Source organism: Mastomys coucha, unplaced genomic scaffold, assembly GCF_008632895.1.
Source record: "Mastomys coucha isolate ucsf_1 unplaced genomic scaffold, UCSF_Mcou_1 pScaffold15, whole genome shotgun sequence".
Lineage (NCBI taxonomy): Eukaryota > Metazoa > Chordata > Mammalia > Rodentia > Muridae > Mastomys > Mastomys coucha.
The window spans coordinates 55,247,252-55,266,258 of record NW_022196897.1 but is presented as its reverse complement, the minus strand read 5'-3'; the positions used below and the strand labels follow the sequence as shown (position 1 = coordinate 55,266,258).

At 42.0% G+C, this 19,007-nt stretch overlaps 1 protein-coding gene across 9 annotated transcripts in view; it reads right to left on the bottom strand.

Moving 5' to 3' along the window:
• Positions 1 to 4,592, bottom strand: part of LOC116090262 (ankyrin repeat domain-containing protein 36C-like) — a 145,980-nt gene extending 141,388 nt beyond the window's left edge. For all 9 annotated transcript variants that reach the window (XM_031370501.1, XM_031370505.1, XM_031370504.1 and 6 more), the window contains exons 1-3: positions 4,123 to 4,592; positions 2,741 to 2,855; positions 2,418 to 2,591 (exon numbers count right to left, since the gene is read on the bottom strand). In XM_031370501.1, coding sequence (XP_031226361.1) covers positions 2,418 to 2,591; positions 2,741 to 2,855; positions 4,123 to 4,361 — 528 coding nt within the window. In that variant the 5' untranslated portion in view covers positions 4,362 to 4,592. The remainder of the gene's footprint in view (positions 1 to 2,417; positions 2,592 to 2,740; positions 2,856 to 4,122) is intronic.
• Positions 4,593 to 19,007: the final 14,415 nt, after the last annotated feature.

Here is a 19,007-nt window from a genome sequence, read left to right as displayed (position 1 = left end):
CACTGTGTAGCTCAGGCTATCATCCTGGGCTCAAGGTTCTCTCCAGCAGTCCCCTAAGTGTTATGATTCTAGGATCTCTGACACCATGGCTTGTGACTAGGCTATTTTTAATCTATTTTCATTTTAATTACTACTTTAAGCTGTTTTTAAGCAAACCATAAGTTGAGCTGGGTGTAAAAAAGACAACGGTTTTATCCATAATAATTCTAACAGTGATCTATACATATTACTTTTAGGATGAAGAAGGCCACTAGGTCACTTCATCTGTACAAAAAGGTGCAATTTTAGAGATAGCTACAATTAACCTAATACTACATGCAGGCATTTCAATGTGAATATCTTTGAGACAGAGATAAAGAAAAAGTTTTAAAATGGCAACATCGAATGCTTAAAGTTCAATCCCATTGCTAAGGAAGTAAGAGGAGAAAATGGCTGTATCCGTATAAATTGTTTAAACGTATAAAAAGTTTAAAATCTTTATCACAAGACACCATTAAGTTGTTGCAAACATACACTGAGGCTAAGTAGATGCCGTCTGGTAACATGAAGAGGTTTGTAGCAAACTGGAGCTTCAGACAATAGGGACACCTATCTACATCAAAGGCAACAGGCAATAAAATGAGCTCAAAGCATTCTAGACTTGATCACTAAGAGTAGCTTGAAGCCCACATTTCTTTAAGAATCTTCTTGGGCTGGGTGTGGTGGTGCGTGCCTTCATTCTCAGCACCCTGGAGGCAGAGGCAGGAGGAGTTCAAGGCCAGCCTAACCTACAAAGTGAGTCCAGGACTAACAGGGATTTAACACAGAGAAACCCTGCCTCAAAACAAAACAAAAAAGAATGTCCAATAGATGGAGAAGTGGCTCGGTGGTTAAGAGCACTGTTTGCTCTTCTAAAGGACTTGGGTCCCAGTCCCAGCATCCACAAGGTGTCTCACAGACATTTGTAATTTGTTCCAGGGGAATCTGATGCTCTCTTTTGGCCTGTGTGGGTATTGCATGCATGTTGTACACTTATATGCAGGTAAAACACTCATCCACAATTTTTTTAATTAAAAAAATGATTCAGCCCCTGTGGATTCAGCCCCTAGAGGACTTTATATCTATGAACTCAACTGAGTTCTTAGTCCAAAAAAAAAAAAAAAAGAAGAAAAAGAAAGAAAAGAAAAGAAAAGAAAAGAAAACCTTTATTGTGGGTATGGTTTACAATTTGTGTGAAAAAAAAATTCTTTTCTAGAATCTGAAATCCTAAAGGAAACATGTTTAAATATTTGTGCTGTCTCAGACATTACAGGTGAAGTCTAGACACTTGTGTGCTTTGAAGACCCTCGCCCAATCACTGTGCTGCCCAATTCAGTCATTTGTTTTGCATGAAGCAGCAGACAAGCATCATTCCCACCTTGGCTCTCACAGGTAAACCAGTTCTCTATATCATTCCAGGATTTGGCCAAAAGAGAGAAACAGACAGACACTATCTTTGTTGAAAACTCAATTTCATTTGCAAAGTAGGGGCAGAAGCAGCAATTGAGAATTCAAAATATAACTTGATTATGTGAAAATGCAGTGTAAAACTGTCCCAAATCCCACCAAAGCATCGTAGATTTGAGAGGAGACTTTAAGATCTTACCCAAATGGCAATTTCTGCCTGACAAGGGTCATTTCATGGTGAATCACTTATCATTTTCTTTTTTGTTTTCTGTGTAATTGCCACCAACTCAATGACAGTGTGATTTCTTCAGAGTACTACTAAAGTTCACCTCTAAGCATGCTTGTAAACCAGTAATGTTCTCTAATTGGGAATTATTATCACTAAGCTATAGAGCACAGAATAAATATACATAAAGTGAAGCATTTAAAAAAAAACTCAAGACTTCTTCATGCTTTCCCTCAATAATCTTTTCCCAATTCTGCATGAGTATTTCTTATCAACCTCCCCTTATATCTCTCCTCCTTTGGCTTTATGGCTCACAGCTTGATCACATGGCAGAACTTGTCTGAGCATCCAGATGTCCGGTTATCATAAAACATTTCCTTCTCCTTTGAGGTAAATTTGATATCAAAGGCAAATGTTCACTTTGGTTGTCATTTTAAAATAGTCAAGAAAAAGCTCACGTTGGTTGTCATTTTAAAATAGTAAGAAAGAAGCTTTTGTTAGACTTGAAAACAGGCAAATCGAAGCTTTTGCAAAATCACTGTTTTGACAAATTTTTGTCAGAAACGCATTCAAGAAAACTGCACCATGTAATGCTTTCTTCAAAGTACCACTATTTACAGTGGCATCTTCAGTGATTGAGTTATTTCAAAACATTTTCACCCAAAGACTACGCTTTGAAAACACAGAAAATTGACTCTCCGAACACATGGCTATTAAAAATCTGTGTGTTTCCAGTAGGTTAGAATTAAACCTGGGTGGTGCATACCTCGTTTACTGCTTCAATGTTTGCCTTGTATTCAAGCAGCTTAGTGGCTGTTTTGATGTCCCCGTTGTAGACTGCGTAGTGCAGAGCAGTGTTATCGCTACAGTCCATAGTGTTGGGGTCAGCACCATGCTTCAAGAGAATATCAAGGCATTCTGTTTGTCTGCATTGGGAGGCCTGTGGATGTGATACCAACACATAGATGGTTAAAGACTTCAAGATCAGCTTCAGTATTTTAGTTGCCTTTTAAAATAACACAGCTTCATCTTTTCATCTAAAAACATATTTCAAATTCATATCATCTGAAGCTGATGGCTATACAAAACCTTAATTAGAGGGGTGGCATCTTTAATGTCCTTTGGATTAATCTCACAGCTGCTCTCCACCAGGAGAGTCACCACCTCTGGATGGCCATAGACACAGGCAAAATGCAGAGCAGTCCTGCAATTACAAAAGGAATTTTTAGGAACTTCAAAAGCATTTTCTTAAAGCTTATACATGCCATTATAATAATTAGGTAGCACTTAATGACTCTGTATTTTAAATTTTAATTTTCTCCTGAAGAAAAGATGCTGTGTTGCCTCTTATTACAAAGAGCTGACAATTTCACTGCTGACAGCATTCCCCAAACTGTTTCTGTAGATTATAATATAGATTCTTTCTATTGACCAGCATAGAGCCAGTGTCCAGGTACTCTGCTGTGAGCCTTCTGATTATATGTGTCAAGAAGCACCCAGCTTCAGAGGCCGTAGCCCTGATCATGGAGGACAAGTATGAGCTGGGCAGTTCTCATGGGACCTGCTCCTCTTAGGGTACCAATGCAGAGAAACCTGAAGTGATAGAAGTCATGGAACAATGGGAATCCAGGCATCTGCCCACAAAGGGTTGAGAAATAGTGATGGCCTAAAGGCAGGACATCACTGAAAAGTCAAGGTGAGTTTAGTGATTTGAAAACTGCCAGTGGTGCCAATGAGCCCTACTGTGTGACAGAAGTCGCCCTACTGTGTGGCAGACCTCACTGGAGTTAACACTTGTAGGAAAACCAGAACTCACTGTCAATCTTGTGAGCAAGCCTGGCTTATGAGGAAGACACTGGTAAGCCTTTAGGGGTGTTTAAACTATGGAGGGAGGAGGTTGTTAAGTACAGAAAGCTATAAAGTGAAAATGGCACCCACAACTAAAGAAAATGAGATGACCAAGCACATAAGTATAGAATCACAAAGCCGTCCTTGCATTTAAAATCTCCTTGTAAATTCTCTTAGTAGGAAACATACATTCCTGCATTCATGTGAAAACATGGTATACACTGACATGAAGAATCAACTTTCATTTAAAAACAAAACAAAACAAAAACCCTTTTAGATGGGAGGTTGATACATACTAGAACTTTCTCTTATGCATCTTTCCATAATGCGTGACATGCTTTTTGCAACGGCTACACTAAAGCTGTATTTTTGTTGAAACCCTTGAAGAGGCCAGTAAGTGTTCTAAAAGGAGAACTGTCAAGGGCGTGAAGCGCTGATCTTGATTCTTTTTGCTGCTAATGAGGACCAGGTGGGTGTTACACCTTTCCCAAACGTGTATCCTAGGATTAATGACAGATGCTTCTCTTTTCTCACCTCAGACAGGAAGTCAGCCTACTTCCCACTTACTGTGCCTCCTTCCAAGGTACCTGCCCACTCTCTCACAGCCGCAACCCCACCGTTACCTGTACTTCCAATCTACTTGTTCCATGGCAAAAACTCCCCGTTCAACAAAGCTCTTTACTGTCTCTACGTCGCCCGTGCTGGCGGCCTTGTGGATCGGATAATAAGGTGCATAGCTGGCGTGGTATTTGGGCGGTCGACAACCTCTCTCATCCTTGCTCCCAAAGCCCACGAAGGTATTATCCAGACCATCACAGAAGCCCAGGGGCGTCCTTTGTTTTTTGTGGAAGAGCATCTGCATGGTAAATATCTGCTTGTAAGGCTCCTTCCCTCCTGTTAAGCTTCTCCCACATCCCCAACCTAAAAAGACTATGCTAAAAAGGGACCCCCTAAACCCAGAACGGAAACGTATAGTAAGCCAGCTCCTAAAGATTTCGATATCAGAGAAAACCCAGAGCCAAGTCTCGCCACAAGGTCATAGCAGGAAAGCTCCGTGCTGATACAGTAGCTGTCAACTGCAGGTGCAGTTGGCTACGCAGTAGCCAAGCAACGCTGGTAAACACCAAGAAGCCGGTACCCAGGCTCGTGCCAGGTGCGGGTGCACATTCAACTTGGAGGGATGTCCTGTGGGCCAGCAAGGAAGGTGCATACTGCGCTTACTGTGTAGAATCTGATAAGTCAAAAAAGAAAAAAAAAAAAAAGAATCAGCTAGAGAGGCCACTTACATTCCCTCAAACGAGGCCTTGCCCACAGAACCCCTCCATGTAGTTCTGGGGGACAGTTAAAGAAGTTTTCTTGGATTGTGTTTTCATTTCGATTTAGTTACAGGAAATATGCTTTTCTTGGCTTCTTCTGTGACCCATTCTTCATTCGGTAATGAGTTGTTTAGGCTCTGTGAGTTTGAATATATGCTAGAGATTTGTTTCCTGTCAAGTTTATGTTTAAGTGAAGAGCTACAAGCAATTAACAGCTGCCCAGAGAAGGAGAATTAGTCTTCCTAGGAATGAGCCTTTTGATTGGTTATTGTGCTAGCTAATCTTACATCACTATTACAAGCTAGTGTTTCTAAAAGGAAGGAATCTCAAATGCCTCTTTAAGGTCCAACCCTAAGGCCTTTCTTGGTTAGTGATTGATGGGGAGGGCCTAGCACATTGTGGGTGCTGCCATCGCCTGGGCTGGTGGTGCTTAAGAAAGCAGACTTAGCAAGCCATTGAGATCAAGCCAGTAGACAGCACTCCTACATGGTTTCTGCATTAGCTCCTGCCTCCAGGTTCCTGCCTTGTTTGAGTTCCTGTCCAGACTTCCTTCTATGACGAACAGCACTATGGAAGTATAAGCCTAATAAACTCTTTCCTCCCAAACTTGCTCTTTGATCATGGTGTCTCCTGGCAGCAAGAGACCCCTGGGACAGATACACAATTACAAGTGGTCAGACCTAGAAACATATATGTGCAGACAATACTGAATAGACACAGCAGCTTATAATTCTATAATTTTTCATTTATTTGTATATGTGACAACAATAAGTAAAGAAGAGTAGGACTTGAGACTTGGAGGGGAAACAGAAGGGGCAGAAGGCAGGAAAGGGGGGGAAATGACAGAATTATATTTTAATTAAGCAAGGAAAAATTGGTCTGGACACAAGTTTGATAGATACATGTAGACCCCGCCAAGAGTGACATGTTCTGAGTTTCTCTGTTATTAGTGTCATCCATACATATTGGTATTATTATATGCATGTTTAACTTGTGCATTTAATTTCTAAGAATAAACGTTTTCTCCTGACAAATCAAAAGACAATGTGTGCAAACGAGTGACTATTTAAACTGAGAGACCATTGTGAGCACCATGGTGGCCAGGGGCAGAGGAAGCCTGCTCCTCTTTTCTCAGTTGCATATTCTGAGGACTCCAGCACCTCTGCCTTGTTCTCCTTAGCCAGGGACACTGAATCAGATGGAATCCTGTGCAGTTGCTAACCAGCTCCAGCCCTCTTTACAGGAGCCAGTTAACTCCTCAGGTGGGAAATATTTTGGAAGAGTGTCCTACTTTAAACATTCACCAAGTTTTCCCATGGCCTCACTATTCAGCCCTAAGTAGACAGTTTGTGATGCAAGTCACACACTTCCTGTAAATTCTTTCAGCCTTAGAATTACAGTATGAGATTCCCCTTGATGGCATCATCCTGTTGCCCCACCCTGCCTGCTCGTCCTCATTTTCCTTCTCTATGGGACAAACCCTTCTGATCAGCTTCCTTTAAGACAGAGCTTTCCTCTTAGACTCAAGTTCCTTCTAAATGTGATCATAAACTTTTCAGGGAAAAAAAAAAACAACTTTGTTTTTAATCACTTAATTTTTCAGACTAGCATTTGCTTCCAGGAGTGTAGTAACCTAGGCAGCTCCCAAACCTAACTTTCAATGGTCAGTAAGATAGGCTGGATGTTGGAAGAAAGTCAGCAAATCCCCTAGGGCCAAACACCTGTGTGTGTGTGTGTGTGTGTGTGTGTGTGTGTGTGTACATGTGTGTGCATGTGTATGTGTATGTATGTGCATGTGTGTATGTATGTATGTGTGTGCACGTGTGTGAGTGTGTGTGTGCATGTGTGCGTGTATGCATGTGCATGTGTGTATGCGTGTGTATGTGTGCACATGTGTGTGCACATGTAAGTGCGCACGTGTGTGTGTGTGTGTGTGTGTGTATGTGTGTGTGTGTGTGCTGCAGCCACTGAAGGTGGGGTTGCCAGTTTTAGTAACTAACACGAGGCTTATGTTGCTCAGGCCAAAGCAAAAGAGATTTAGACCCACAGGATGCTGAATATCACAGACTTCAACTATTAGATATTCAAGCCACTCAAGTGGCAGGAAAGGCCTTCCCTTCTGTGGACTACCTTTGTGAACTTTGTAAACCCTCAAAGCAGGAAAGTGGCCATCCCCACCACTCCACCCCAGGAGTTCCACAGCCAGGCCCCTCCCCCAGGCCTAACTGTCATAAAGATGTTGACAGCTTCTGTAACTGTCACAAAGGTCATCTCCAGACCCTCAACAGGATCCTCCCAAAAGCATGCTAACTTTAGGAGAAAAGTCTGAATCAAAGACACCAATCCCTGACTAGGAAAACCCACCAATCCCTAAACTTCCCACAAAACCCACCAATCCCTAAACTTCCCACAGAAACCCACCAATTCTTGAACAGGAAAGCTCACCAATCCCTGAGCTCCCCCAAGCTCAGGATTTGAAATCCTACCAATCCTCACCCTGGAAATGTCCACCCTAGAAAGTGTCACACATCCTGCCAAAAGCCCTGCACAAGCACTGTGCTTTCTCCAATTCCTTGCTGCTGTTTACCACTTCCTTGGACCATAGGAACCTCCTATGAGCATAGGAACCCTGGAACCTCCAATAAACCTCTTCTATGAGATGTGCTGCCTGGTGTGACTCTCATCAGAAGAAGACAAGAAACAAAAAGAAGAGAAGAAGCAAAGAGAAGGAGCAGAGACAAGGCTCCTGAGCTCCTGATACCCTCCCTTGGGAGCTGCACGGCCTCTCCTGAGGAGGCTTCCTCTCAGAGCTATATGGTTCCTGGACTCCCATGGCTCAGGATGCTTTTCCTTTGAGACACTGTCCCACCTCAAAATTGTGTGGTTCCTGGGCTTCAGAGACCCAGGACACCTTCTCATCCAAGCAGAAAGGCTAACAGCTACCTCTTGAAGAAAACCTGGTTCCTGCAAGCATTCTGCTCAGAGGGAAGGACAAACCAGAGGAAATTGTGTCACTGGCTCAGGAAGGCATACTGAGACCTCTTTGTGTCTTTTCTGGACTCTGGAACATAAGCTCCCTTAAGAAACTGTTCCCATCAGCCTGTCACTACATTAGTGTCAAGAACCCTCTCGCTGAGAAACAGATGTAAACTGAGGCAGGGGCAGAGACTCAGCTTGGTGGCCAACAGACAAAAGCAAAGCCCACTTGTTCTGCAGAAGTAGCCTCATGTCTAGACCCCTCTGGATCCTATTTTTTCACTTATTTGAAAACATCTTACATTTCCCACAGACAGAATATGCTCCAGTTTCAATAGCCTCCGACTCCATCAACTAATTTCCATAAGAGAATCAGCAGATAAGTCTCCATGTTGGCCATTTTCCTTTGTACTTGCTCAAATGTATCAGCTCCCCATGGAAAGCATGCCCTCTCCCTACAGTTCAGACCTTGCAGTAATGCCCCAGAGACTGCCTGTCATGTGAGAGAGGGTAGAGCCATTGTGAAAAGGGTAGTAATAAAGCAACATAGGCTCATATCCCTGTGATAATGAATGGGTGTAATATCACTGGAATAAGGCATTTATTATGATAATCGCATTGAAGGCATTTTCTGCACCTGATGTTAGACACTACGCACATAGCTGTCCTCTCCATCCTGGTGAGCTCTAAAGCAGGTTGTCCGGCTTTCCTAAGTAAAGAGAACACTACATAGTAACTCCCTGTCTTAGTCAGGGTTTGTATTTCCTGCACAAACATCATGACTAAAAAACAAGTTGGGGAGGAAAGGGTTTATTCCGCATACACTTCCACATTGCTGTTCATCACCAAAGGAAGACTGGACTGGAACTCAAGCAGGTCAGGAAGCAGGAGCTGACGCAGAGGCCATGGAGGGATGCTGCTTACTGGCTTGCTTCCCCTGGCTTGCTCAGACTGCTCTCTTATAGAATCCAGGACTACCAGCCCAGGGATGGCACCACCCACAATGGGCCCTCACCTCTTGATCACTAATGGAGAAAATGCCTCACAGCTGGATCTCATAGAGGCATTTCCTCAAGGGAGTACCCTTTCTCTGTGATAACACCAACTTGTGTCAAGTTGACACACGAAACCAGCCAGTACACTCCCCAAGAGCCACAGAACTACAAACTACTTATGGAGCTAGCAATGTCTTTAACCAAAGGGAAAAAAAATCCAAAGGCAGGTCTGTCCACGTTCAACATACTTTCTTTAAAGCACTCGTCCCCACTTCTCCTAACATATGTCTTGGCAACTGAGGCTCTCTTTGGACTGCTGTCACACTTTTGTGTCCTCAGAGAGAAAGAGCTCCCTAAGACTTTGATTTTGTGAGTTGTTTTTTATTTGATCATTTGTCCGCAATGCTTTAGTTTCTGAGGGTAGGTTGTCATAATGGGGCAAAGAAGTGGGAAAGTGGATAGGGGTTTTGAAGCAAAAGCAAAAACTGAAACGGAGAGAAGGGGAAAAAAATCCCCTGTGAATGTACAACCACGAATTCATCTAGGGCTTGAAAGTATTTCCTTACTTTTTACTTCTTAACAGTAACACTGATCTCTGAAAGCCAACAACTTCTGTCTAAGCAACGGCCAGCTCTTGCTAACACAACTGGATCTTCTTGGCACAGAGCATTTACATTTGAGAGGCCTGCCCTCTGCTGGATTATTGAAATATTACATGCCAGATTTCAAAGGTTACCCAAACAGGGTCGCATACATGGTTAGCACTTGGGACTACATAAATAAATGAAAGTTCTTTGATATATTTTCCTGAAAGTCTCCAAAAATTTCACATCGATATTTATGTGTATTGTACATATTTTGTGATTACACAAGGTCAAAAATCCTCAAACAAAGCAAAAAACAAACAAACCCAAAACAGTTAATGACCCAAGAGGTAATATTAATAACAATAAATTTTATTTACATAAGTCTCTGCCATCACTCTTTGTGACTCTATGGGACAAGGTCTGTGCACCATTCCTTCTGCTATACGACTGATAGTCTCCAAGAGTTTCATCAATGTCACCCAACCGCTTTACAAATTCTTCCTGCTTTTTCTCGTTGATGTCTCCCACAAACTAACAACAGCTAGTTGGACTAGTCATAGTCAGCTAAGTCAGGTTAGTTAGATTCTTTTGAGAGAAAATTTGGAATCAGACCACATAAGCTCAGAATCCTGCAATGAAAGAGCATCTCCTGCTAGGCCCATGGAGAGGCAATAAAAACAAAATAATCGGAAAGAGGATTTTAAAAACTCAAGTGGTTTTTACATAGATAAATGAAACTCAGTTTCCTGTAGTTGCTCCTAGGGTTCCCTACTTTGATTTAGCCTCTGAGAATGGCTTTTCTCTATTAAAGTTTTACAGAACTGAGCCGCAGAGATAATAACATGCGACTGGGAATGGATGCAAGCTGGTTAAAATGGAATAAAATCTTAGTTAATATGATAAGTTGAATGGTGAGCATAAGCTTACTGTGTTTCATAGCAATTAGGCTCAAACAAGGAGCAATAAATAAAAATGACTGTAATTATCATGGCAATAAACCTTCCAGGGTAAGCCTGGGGGCAGGGGGATCTTATAGACAGCACTAAATTATGGCAGAGTCCATTTCCAGGAACCTGGATTTAAAGGTCAGGAATCATGCGTTTCCATTTTCTCCAGCACCATCTCTGCTTGCCCATATTCCAACACTCAGCTTCTTTATTTTTTTTCTTTTTTAATTTTTACTTATTCACTTTACACCTCGCTCACTGCTCCCCTCCCTGTCACCCCCTCCTACAGTCCTGCCCTCCCCCTCCCCCTTCTCCTCTGAGTGGGTGGGGACCTTCCTGGGTATCCCCCACCCCCACCTTCGAACTTCAACACTCTGTGAGGTTAGGTGCTTCCTCTTCCACTGAGGCCAGACAAGAGAGCTCAGCTAAAAGAATGTATTCCACATACCGGCAACAGCTTTTGGTTAAGCTCCCCGTTCCAGTTGTCCAGGACCCACATGAAACCGAGCTGCACGCCTGCTGCTTATGAGCGGTGAGACCTAGGTCCAGCCTGTGTTTGCTCTTTGGTTGGTGGTTCAGACTCTGAGAGCCCCATGGGTCCAGGTTAGTTGATTCTGTTGAGCTTCATCTCCAAAGAGGAGGAACCCAAAGACGGCAGTGGGAGCAGGTGTCTCCTTTAGAAACTCTTCCTTAGTTTAAGACCGGGAAAATACAGAACCCAGAACATCTGAAACTGAAGCTCCCAGAGCAATCTGCATGTGGCCCACGGTATCTCACCTGTGCGCATCTGTATGAGAGACTGGGGATGAGACAGGTCCTTCCCATATGAAGCTGCCTGACTTTGCTCTCAGTGCAGATCCCTTCTGGGAGCAGCTAGAGTAGGCAGTGCCCACATGGATTTCAGTTACTGGAGTTGCTGGAGTCTAGCATCAACTCACTGCTCCTTACACTGAGGGAAGACCATCAAGGAACACTCTGAGCAGTTACCAAGTATCTGAGATTCTAGTCTAGGGTGACTCAAAGTGGCCAGGACTTAGAGTAAGAACAGTTTGGTTTAATGTATTTGAATTAAGCATATACATAAGGTATTCTTCCATCTGCATGGCATTAAACAAAATTGGGTACGTTTTAAAATAGACATGCATTTAAAGTTCACTTTGCTGTGAACTTTAAAAATAGATAGGAATTTTTGTCAGCAAGCCAAAGCACCTCAAATCCTTCCTATGTCATATTTTGTTGGAAATGTTTTTGTCATTGGAACAACGCCACATGATGGAAAGGACCAGGACAAAATTGTATGGAATCACTGAGCATGTCATTAATTTCCATATGGCGAGCATCTTGTGTTGAGAGAGGAAGAGAATGGCCAACTGGAGTTTCTGCCTCCGGATGCTAATGGTCAGACGCCCGCTATTAACTAGCATGAGGACTGAAGGGAACATGAGAATGGGGGCTGTTCCTACCCTGAAGCAGCACAATAACTTCTGGGCATTTTGTAGAGATAATGTTGTGTTAAAATAAATACTAAGGAGCCTGATAGATAAAGGCTGGGGTGAGAACAAGAAGAAAATTGTAGGGAAGAGGAGCTGCTATGTCAGAGCTGGCGCTGGCTTTATATTTGTGCAAGTGAGGGCTGTTTTTAAACACTGTCTGAATCATCCCTCCACCCTCCCCACAGCCCCTTCCTGAGGCGCTCAGACTGTCATTTCTACCAGAGAGAAAAAGAAAGGATGTAATTTGCTCAGAATCCTTGCAAACTATTTGCACATCTCGTCTCTACAGGCTGCTGTGCAATGGGCAATGCAGAAAGACCAAGAGATGGAAGTACCAAGTGTCAGGCATAATTACCATACCGCACCTGTACAGCTAGTGAGATGAAATGCATACCTGATGTTGTGATGATAACTAAACTAATATTGGTAACATTTAAGACATGAACGTTGGGGTTTTGTTTGCAGAAAAATAAAGTACAAAATAAGTCTTCCCTTACAGCATTCCAAATTGAGATATCTCTTTAAGTCTATATTCCTAAGTATTTTTCTGCATATACAGAAATACACACAATGGTTCTCCTTACCCATGAGGGGGAGGGAGTAAGGTCAACTGTGATCTGAAAATAAGAAGAGGAAAACTCTAGAGCCAAATTCTAAACTCTTAAACCTTGTCACTGTAAGTGGTATGGCAAGATCATGCTCTGTCCTGCTATCTGGATATGAAATCCCTTTGTCTGCACATCTCCACTGGAAAAGCTACCCATTAAACTAGCCATACAGAAGCCATCTACACTATCAATTGCCCATCTCAGTACCCTGTTGCGTATGTTCAACTACTTCTGTGTTGACTCAAAATTGTCACCGAAGATACCATAATGGTGCTGGAAACCCAGTATGTCAAGAGAAGCCACAAAGTGTTCTCCTTTAAGCAGAAAATGACAATATTACACTTAATGGGGAAAGGGAAAAATGTTGACTAAAATATAATAGGAAAGTTTGAGATCGAAAAGACTGTAGTCATAGATCTTTATTATAGCACATTATTACTTATTGTGAGTTGGATGACCCAGTAGTTCATTTCTTGCTGTCTAATTTATAAATTAAACCTTCTCCTGGGTGTGTACACACAGGAAAAAAAATCTCGTCACAAATAAAGCTTAGTAAGATCTGTGGTTATCAGTTGGCAGTCACTGTTTCATAATATTTGTGTTCAAAGAATTCTGAGCTGACTCAATAATGGTCCCACAGAACTGTAGTCATACTGGCCACAAGAAACCATCAAATATTTCAATGAAAATTATTGTTAGTAATTGTGAGTCTGGGTGACTCAGAGAATTGGACTTTCTCATGGGTATTTTCCTGTGGGGAAAATATGAAATAAATACAGCTTTGAAGTGAATGTTCCTTTCCACTTATGCAATAGAGGGGTAACTCCAAATGCACCCCCCAAAATAAGAGGATCACTGCATATTGACTAGATATTTCCCATCTAAGGGTCACACTGAATTTTGTGAATTAATTATATCTTCCTTAAGCATTTCTGGGTTGGTGGGAATGCTGTTGCTTTATTTCATTTTGAAGGTGAATGTTGCAGTTTCCCAATTTTGGTGTAGGCTGCACAGACCAAGTGTATGCATGCAGAGGATTCTGAGTTAGGAACATGAGTTACTTTTCTTCTCATTTTCCATTCCAACTCCTATTACCCAGGGCTCTGCATTATGATTGTTACTCTTTGTGTTTGGTTTTGTTCTTCGAGCACTTAGTATATTCAGTGTGGACTGAGCACCTGGACCAACGTTTCGTATTTTATTTATTGTACAAACTGGGTATCTTACATTAATCTTTTTAAAAATAATTTTATATGGCAATTTTGAGTTACTTGGTCTAATTAAATTCATAGTCTTTTCTAATGTCTGGGTTTTATGAGAGATAAAGGCAAAAACATATACTATTAATGATATAAGCTAATTATGTAAATATTGACTATTGCAGTGCTGCCTAGTGTATAGAATAGGGATATAGGAGAAGAGAGTCATCTGGGAACTGACATGCTGGTAGCTGCAGAGATGAGCACTGGAGACTTGCCAAGCATCCTTTCATTGCTTCGTAGCTGCTACTAGGTTATACTGTAGCCACTAGTAATAATGCCAAAGCTTGTGGGCCTCAGTGAAAGAGCTCTACGTTTTTCAAAGCCTGAAGGCAAAATACTGGGGATAAGAATAAGAAATTATATTATGTCACATTAAGGAGTTGCAGAAACCCTAAGAGAGACTCCAAACCTTGGACCTTAAGTTGTAGCAAAAGGCCTCCAAAAGCTGAGGCAGGTGAAACCATTCAGCATGGCAAAGAGGAAGATATCCTTGAATCATTCACATCTCTCTGTTGAACACTTTCACAGAATGAAGACCTCGAATTGATTTTCAAACATATTAAGCCTCTGAGCTTTGCCTTTCTTTGAAAAAGACTAACATTTCTGTATCCTTTATGTATACAAATATTGTGTCTTGTTGAATGTAGTCTTTCCTTGTCCTGTAGTAATTTCAGAAAACTGTTTTAGGTACAAAGCATCTTGCCTAGAAAGCAAAGAACCTTGGCGGTTTGGTTTCACTTTGTTGAACCCTATATTTGGTCACACATGCAGACGTACTACCTCTTTGAGGAGACAGTGACTCCATTCAACTCTGCCATTTTGAGAGGACAAAAGTGAAATTGCTTTGTGATGGACATGGATCCTAGCATCAATGACTAGGAAGGAAGGTGTCCCGGATTCTCTTTCTCTGTGAGGCGACTGAGTAACTGCCAAACCCATACTCATTTCAAACCCAGAATCCTGAAACTAGAATCCCAGCCTCACCATCTTTGGCTTTGTCAGTTTGGGTCACCCCTTCCCCAAACCTTCTGCAGGAGCTCAACTCCCTGATCATAAATTCCTAGCTCATCTCTTTCTGTTCCTCTTCCATGCTTTATCTGACACAAATTAGCTTTTTGTCCAGATGTATTTTGTCCTTCGGGGGGCATGCTGCACTCTTTACTGCTCTAGAGTAGTAACACCTGGGAGAATAGAGTCAATAAATGAGGAAGAATAAAGTCTTATTCAATAGCCAACTTTATTCAGAGCATTAGGCAATTCATATTCTGGGGGTTAATAAAAGTCACATCGATAAAGTGTACAATCAGAAGGGTAAGCCACAAGTGGCGAAAAAAAATGCTTTTCCATACAGGCATATAAATGAATAACAATAGCTATTTGCAATGAATAATCTAAAGTAAAGTCACATCTATCCATTGCACCTGGGACAGACACAAAAGATAATCCAGAAGAATTCTGTGTTTTTGAAGAAACTGACGTCACAAGATCCTAGTCTTGGTTTCTTGGAGCTTTCTCACGAGCACTTGGAGATCTCTTCATACAACTCCATCCTTGGACCATGTCTGGCACTACACTTTTATGCTTATTGAGTATAATGCAAAAACTGACCTGTAGAAAGCATCAAGCTCTCTAGCAAGGAACAGAAAATGGGAAATGAGAATGCCTTGCTCAAGGTCAGGTTCTACCTGGCTTGTCTAGGCATGCTTCTGCTTATTTCCCATCTGGAAGGTGGGATTAACATAAACAGCAGATCAATCCCATTGGTCCAGTGTTGAAGACACCAGCCTTCTTCCAGTTCTTAAAGACAACCTATTCTTTCTCAGGGCCCTCCATTTTCCATTTCTTCTCATCACCCATTACTTTGACCAGAGTCTTTTTTTCTTTTTCCCTTTTTACAGTAATTTACTTATTCACTTTACATCCTGATCGCAGCCCCTCTCCCTCTGCTTCTCCCAGTCTCACTCTCACAAGTCTCTCCCCATCTCCTCAAAGGAGAAGAAGACTTCTTTGGGTACCACCATACCCTGGAACATCAAGTCCCAACAATACTAAAGGCATTCCCTCCCACTGAGGCCCTATAAGGTAGTCCAGATAGGGACAGGCAACGGTCAGAGACAGTTCCTGCTATATGTTAGGGGACCCACATCAAGACCAAGCTGTATGTCTGCTACAAATGGGTAGGGGGCCTAGGTCCAGCCCATGAATGCTCTTTGGTTGATGGTTCAGTCTCTGTGAACCCCCATGGGCCCAGGTTAGTTGACTCTGGAGGTCTTCCTGTGGTGTCCTTGACCCCTTCAACTCCCTCATTCCTATTCCCAGCTCTTCCACAAGACTCCCTGAGCTCTCCCTGATGTTTGGCTGTGGGTCTCTGCATCTGTTTTCATCCACTGCTGGATGAAGCCTGTCAGGAGACAAGTATGTTAGGCTCCTGTCTACAAGCATAATAGAGTATCATTAATAGAGTTAGGGGTTGTCTCTCTCCATGGGATGGGTTTCAAGTTGGGCCATTCACTGGTTGGCTATTCCCTCAGTCTCTGCTCTTTCTTTATCCTTCACATCTTGTAGGCAGGACAAAGCTAAAGGTTTTGCAGGTGAGTTGATGTCTTCCTCCATCCACTGGAAACCCCCCCTAGCTATAGGAGAAAGGAAGTAGCCACTTTAGTCTCCATATCCCTAGCTGCTAGGAGTCTCAGCTAGGGTCATCCCCCATAAACTTCCAGGAGCCTTCCCAGTCCCAAGTCTCCAGTTAGTCCCAGAGATGCCCCCCACCAATTTCCATTCTCTCTCCCAGCCTTCTCCTGCCCCCTCCTCACACCTGATTGCCATCCCCATTCTCTTTCTCAAACCCTCTCCCACCCAATTCCCTCCCTTCCTCTGCCTCTGATGTCTATTTTATTTCCCTTCTGAGTGAGACTCAAGCACGAGAACACTTGCTTATCTATGTTCATAGCAGCTTTATTTGTAATAGCCATAAACTGGAAACAGCCTAGATATCTATCACTGAAGAATGGATAATGAAAATCTAGTACATCTACACAATGGAATACTACTCAGCTATTAAAAACAAAGGAATCATGAAATTTTCAGGCAAATGGTTAGAACTAGAAAATATCATCCTGAGTGAGGTAACCCAGATCAGAAATACACACATGGTACGTACTCACTTGTAAGTCGACATTAAGCATAAAGTACAGGATAACCATGTTAAAAATCCACAGATCCAAAGAAACTAAGTAATAAGGGAGGCTCAAGTAGGATGCTTGAATCCTGCTCAGTACCTATTTTCAATTCACAGGTCACTTCCTCAATGACTAGTCCAAATATCTCTTTCATAAAACTATGTACTTTGCCTTGAGGGCACTGATCACACTTCTAAATTTATATTGATTTATTATTTAATTAGGAACATTTGCCTTCAATAGACTATATGATCCATGAGAATATAAACATCTGTTTTCTCTCACCAATGTCTCTCCAAAACCTAATACTTGAAATGTGTTTGAGGGATAAATAAAGGAATGTAAATGAATTGATAACAGTGAGAAACATGCAGGACAATTGCTGTGCACTGTGTTGTTGTGATCAGCATTTCCTTCTCCAACAAGGATGTCGTAATACTACCAAGTCTGCAGATCGGAAGTGGAAGAGAGGGGAAAGCCTGTGAAGTGCATTTGTAAATTACAAAGCATTAGGAAAACAGGAGTATTCTGTGATCAGCAGTATACTTCCCTTCTCTTTCCTGTAGACCTGACAAATCCCTTGCTCAATGCACTTATACACAGAGAAACAATTATGCCTCAGTAACCAGATATATCATTGGTGTTTCAAGCAATCAAATCTTACTGAATCTAGTAGTCTACAAGAAGCATAAAATCATGCTGACTCTTTAAACAGTTGTCATGGGATCTGGTAAAGTAACAGACACAGTATGAAAAGTGTAAATATGGCAGAAATAAGAATTAATTCCAAAAACTTGTTTGTAAATCACTGACAATTATGACACAAGTATACTTTTAGGATGAATAAATATTTGATATCTATCTTTCAAATATATTTTTTCTTAATAATTTTGACTCCCAAAACTTCATTTAATGGTGCTTCATGGTTCTGTTTTTTCTGGCTCCGTGGTGGAACAAATTGTCTTGGTTGCAAAAGCAGGTCCTTTACCTTACAAAGGACAGGATCTAGAATGAGAAACCAAATATAATCTCTAAAATGGCCTCCTTCATCCAACTGGGCACACCTAAAATTTATACCACCTCCCAAAATAATATGACCAGGTTGGCTTCAAGTATTTAATACATGAGCCTGTGGGAACATTTCTGAATCAAGCCATAAGAGAGTCCTTCCCCTTAAATTACTATTTGAAGTGGCAAGAGTCAAATACATTTCATCCTTCCAGTTCCTGGAAATCTTCCCGTGGTAAGGATACTTTACAGTAGATTAATGTGATGTACAAGCTCAGGCTGGGGATAACCAACTCTGTAGTCTCCATAGTTAAATCATTTGGGCCCTAATTCAGATCCTTTTTCACATTTGTTATCTTGTTTCCACGTCTCTAACTCCCATTATCCTCATTCATATCGTATTCTCGTTCTTCCTGAGCTGCTTCCTGCCTTGTATTAATTAATACCCACTGCAGAAGGCTCCCAGCCAGCCAGCAATTGTGCAAAGTTCAAGTCATAAATTCAGGCTTTCTGCTTCAGCCACCCAAAACCCATCACCTCTGTTTACACTGCTCTGTCTCTGCCTCTAACTGTTATTAGAACACACACACACACACACACACACACACAGAGAGAGAGAGAGACAGAGAGAGAGAGGGAGAGAGAGAGAGACAGAGGAGAGAGAGAGACAGAGAGAGAGACAGAGGAGAGAGAGAGAGACAGAGAGACAGAGACACAGAGAGACACAGAGGGGAGAGAGAGAGACAGAGGAGAGACAGAGAGACAGAGAAACAGAGAGAGACAGAGAGACACAGAGGAGAGAGAGAGAGAGAGAGACACAGAGGAGAGAGAGAGAGATAAAGGAGAGAGAGAGACAAAGAGACACAAAGGGGAAAGAGAGAGAGAGAGAGAGAAAGAGAGAGAGAGAGAGAGAGAGAGAGAGAGAGAGAGAGAGAGAGAGAGAGAGAGAGAGATTTGCACGAAAGGAAACTCCCAGATGGCTCTCTTCATATTGGAAGCAGAACCCTGCATACAGGCTGCTCCTTAGATATCATGAGTCAGAGAAATGTTTTAAACAGCTATATACAGGTGAGGGAATACTTCTAGTTACCTGGAAAACCCTCCAATTGTGCAAAACAGTATCCACTTCCAAAAGAA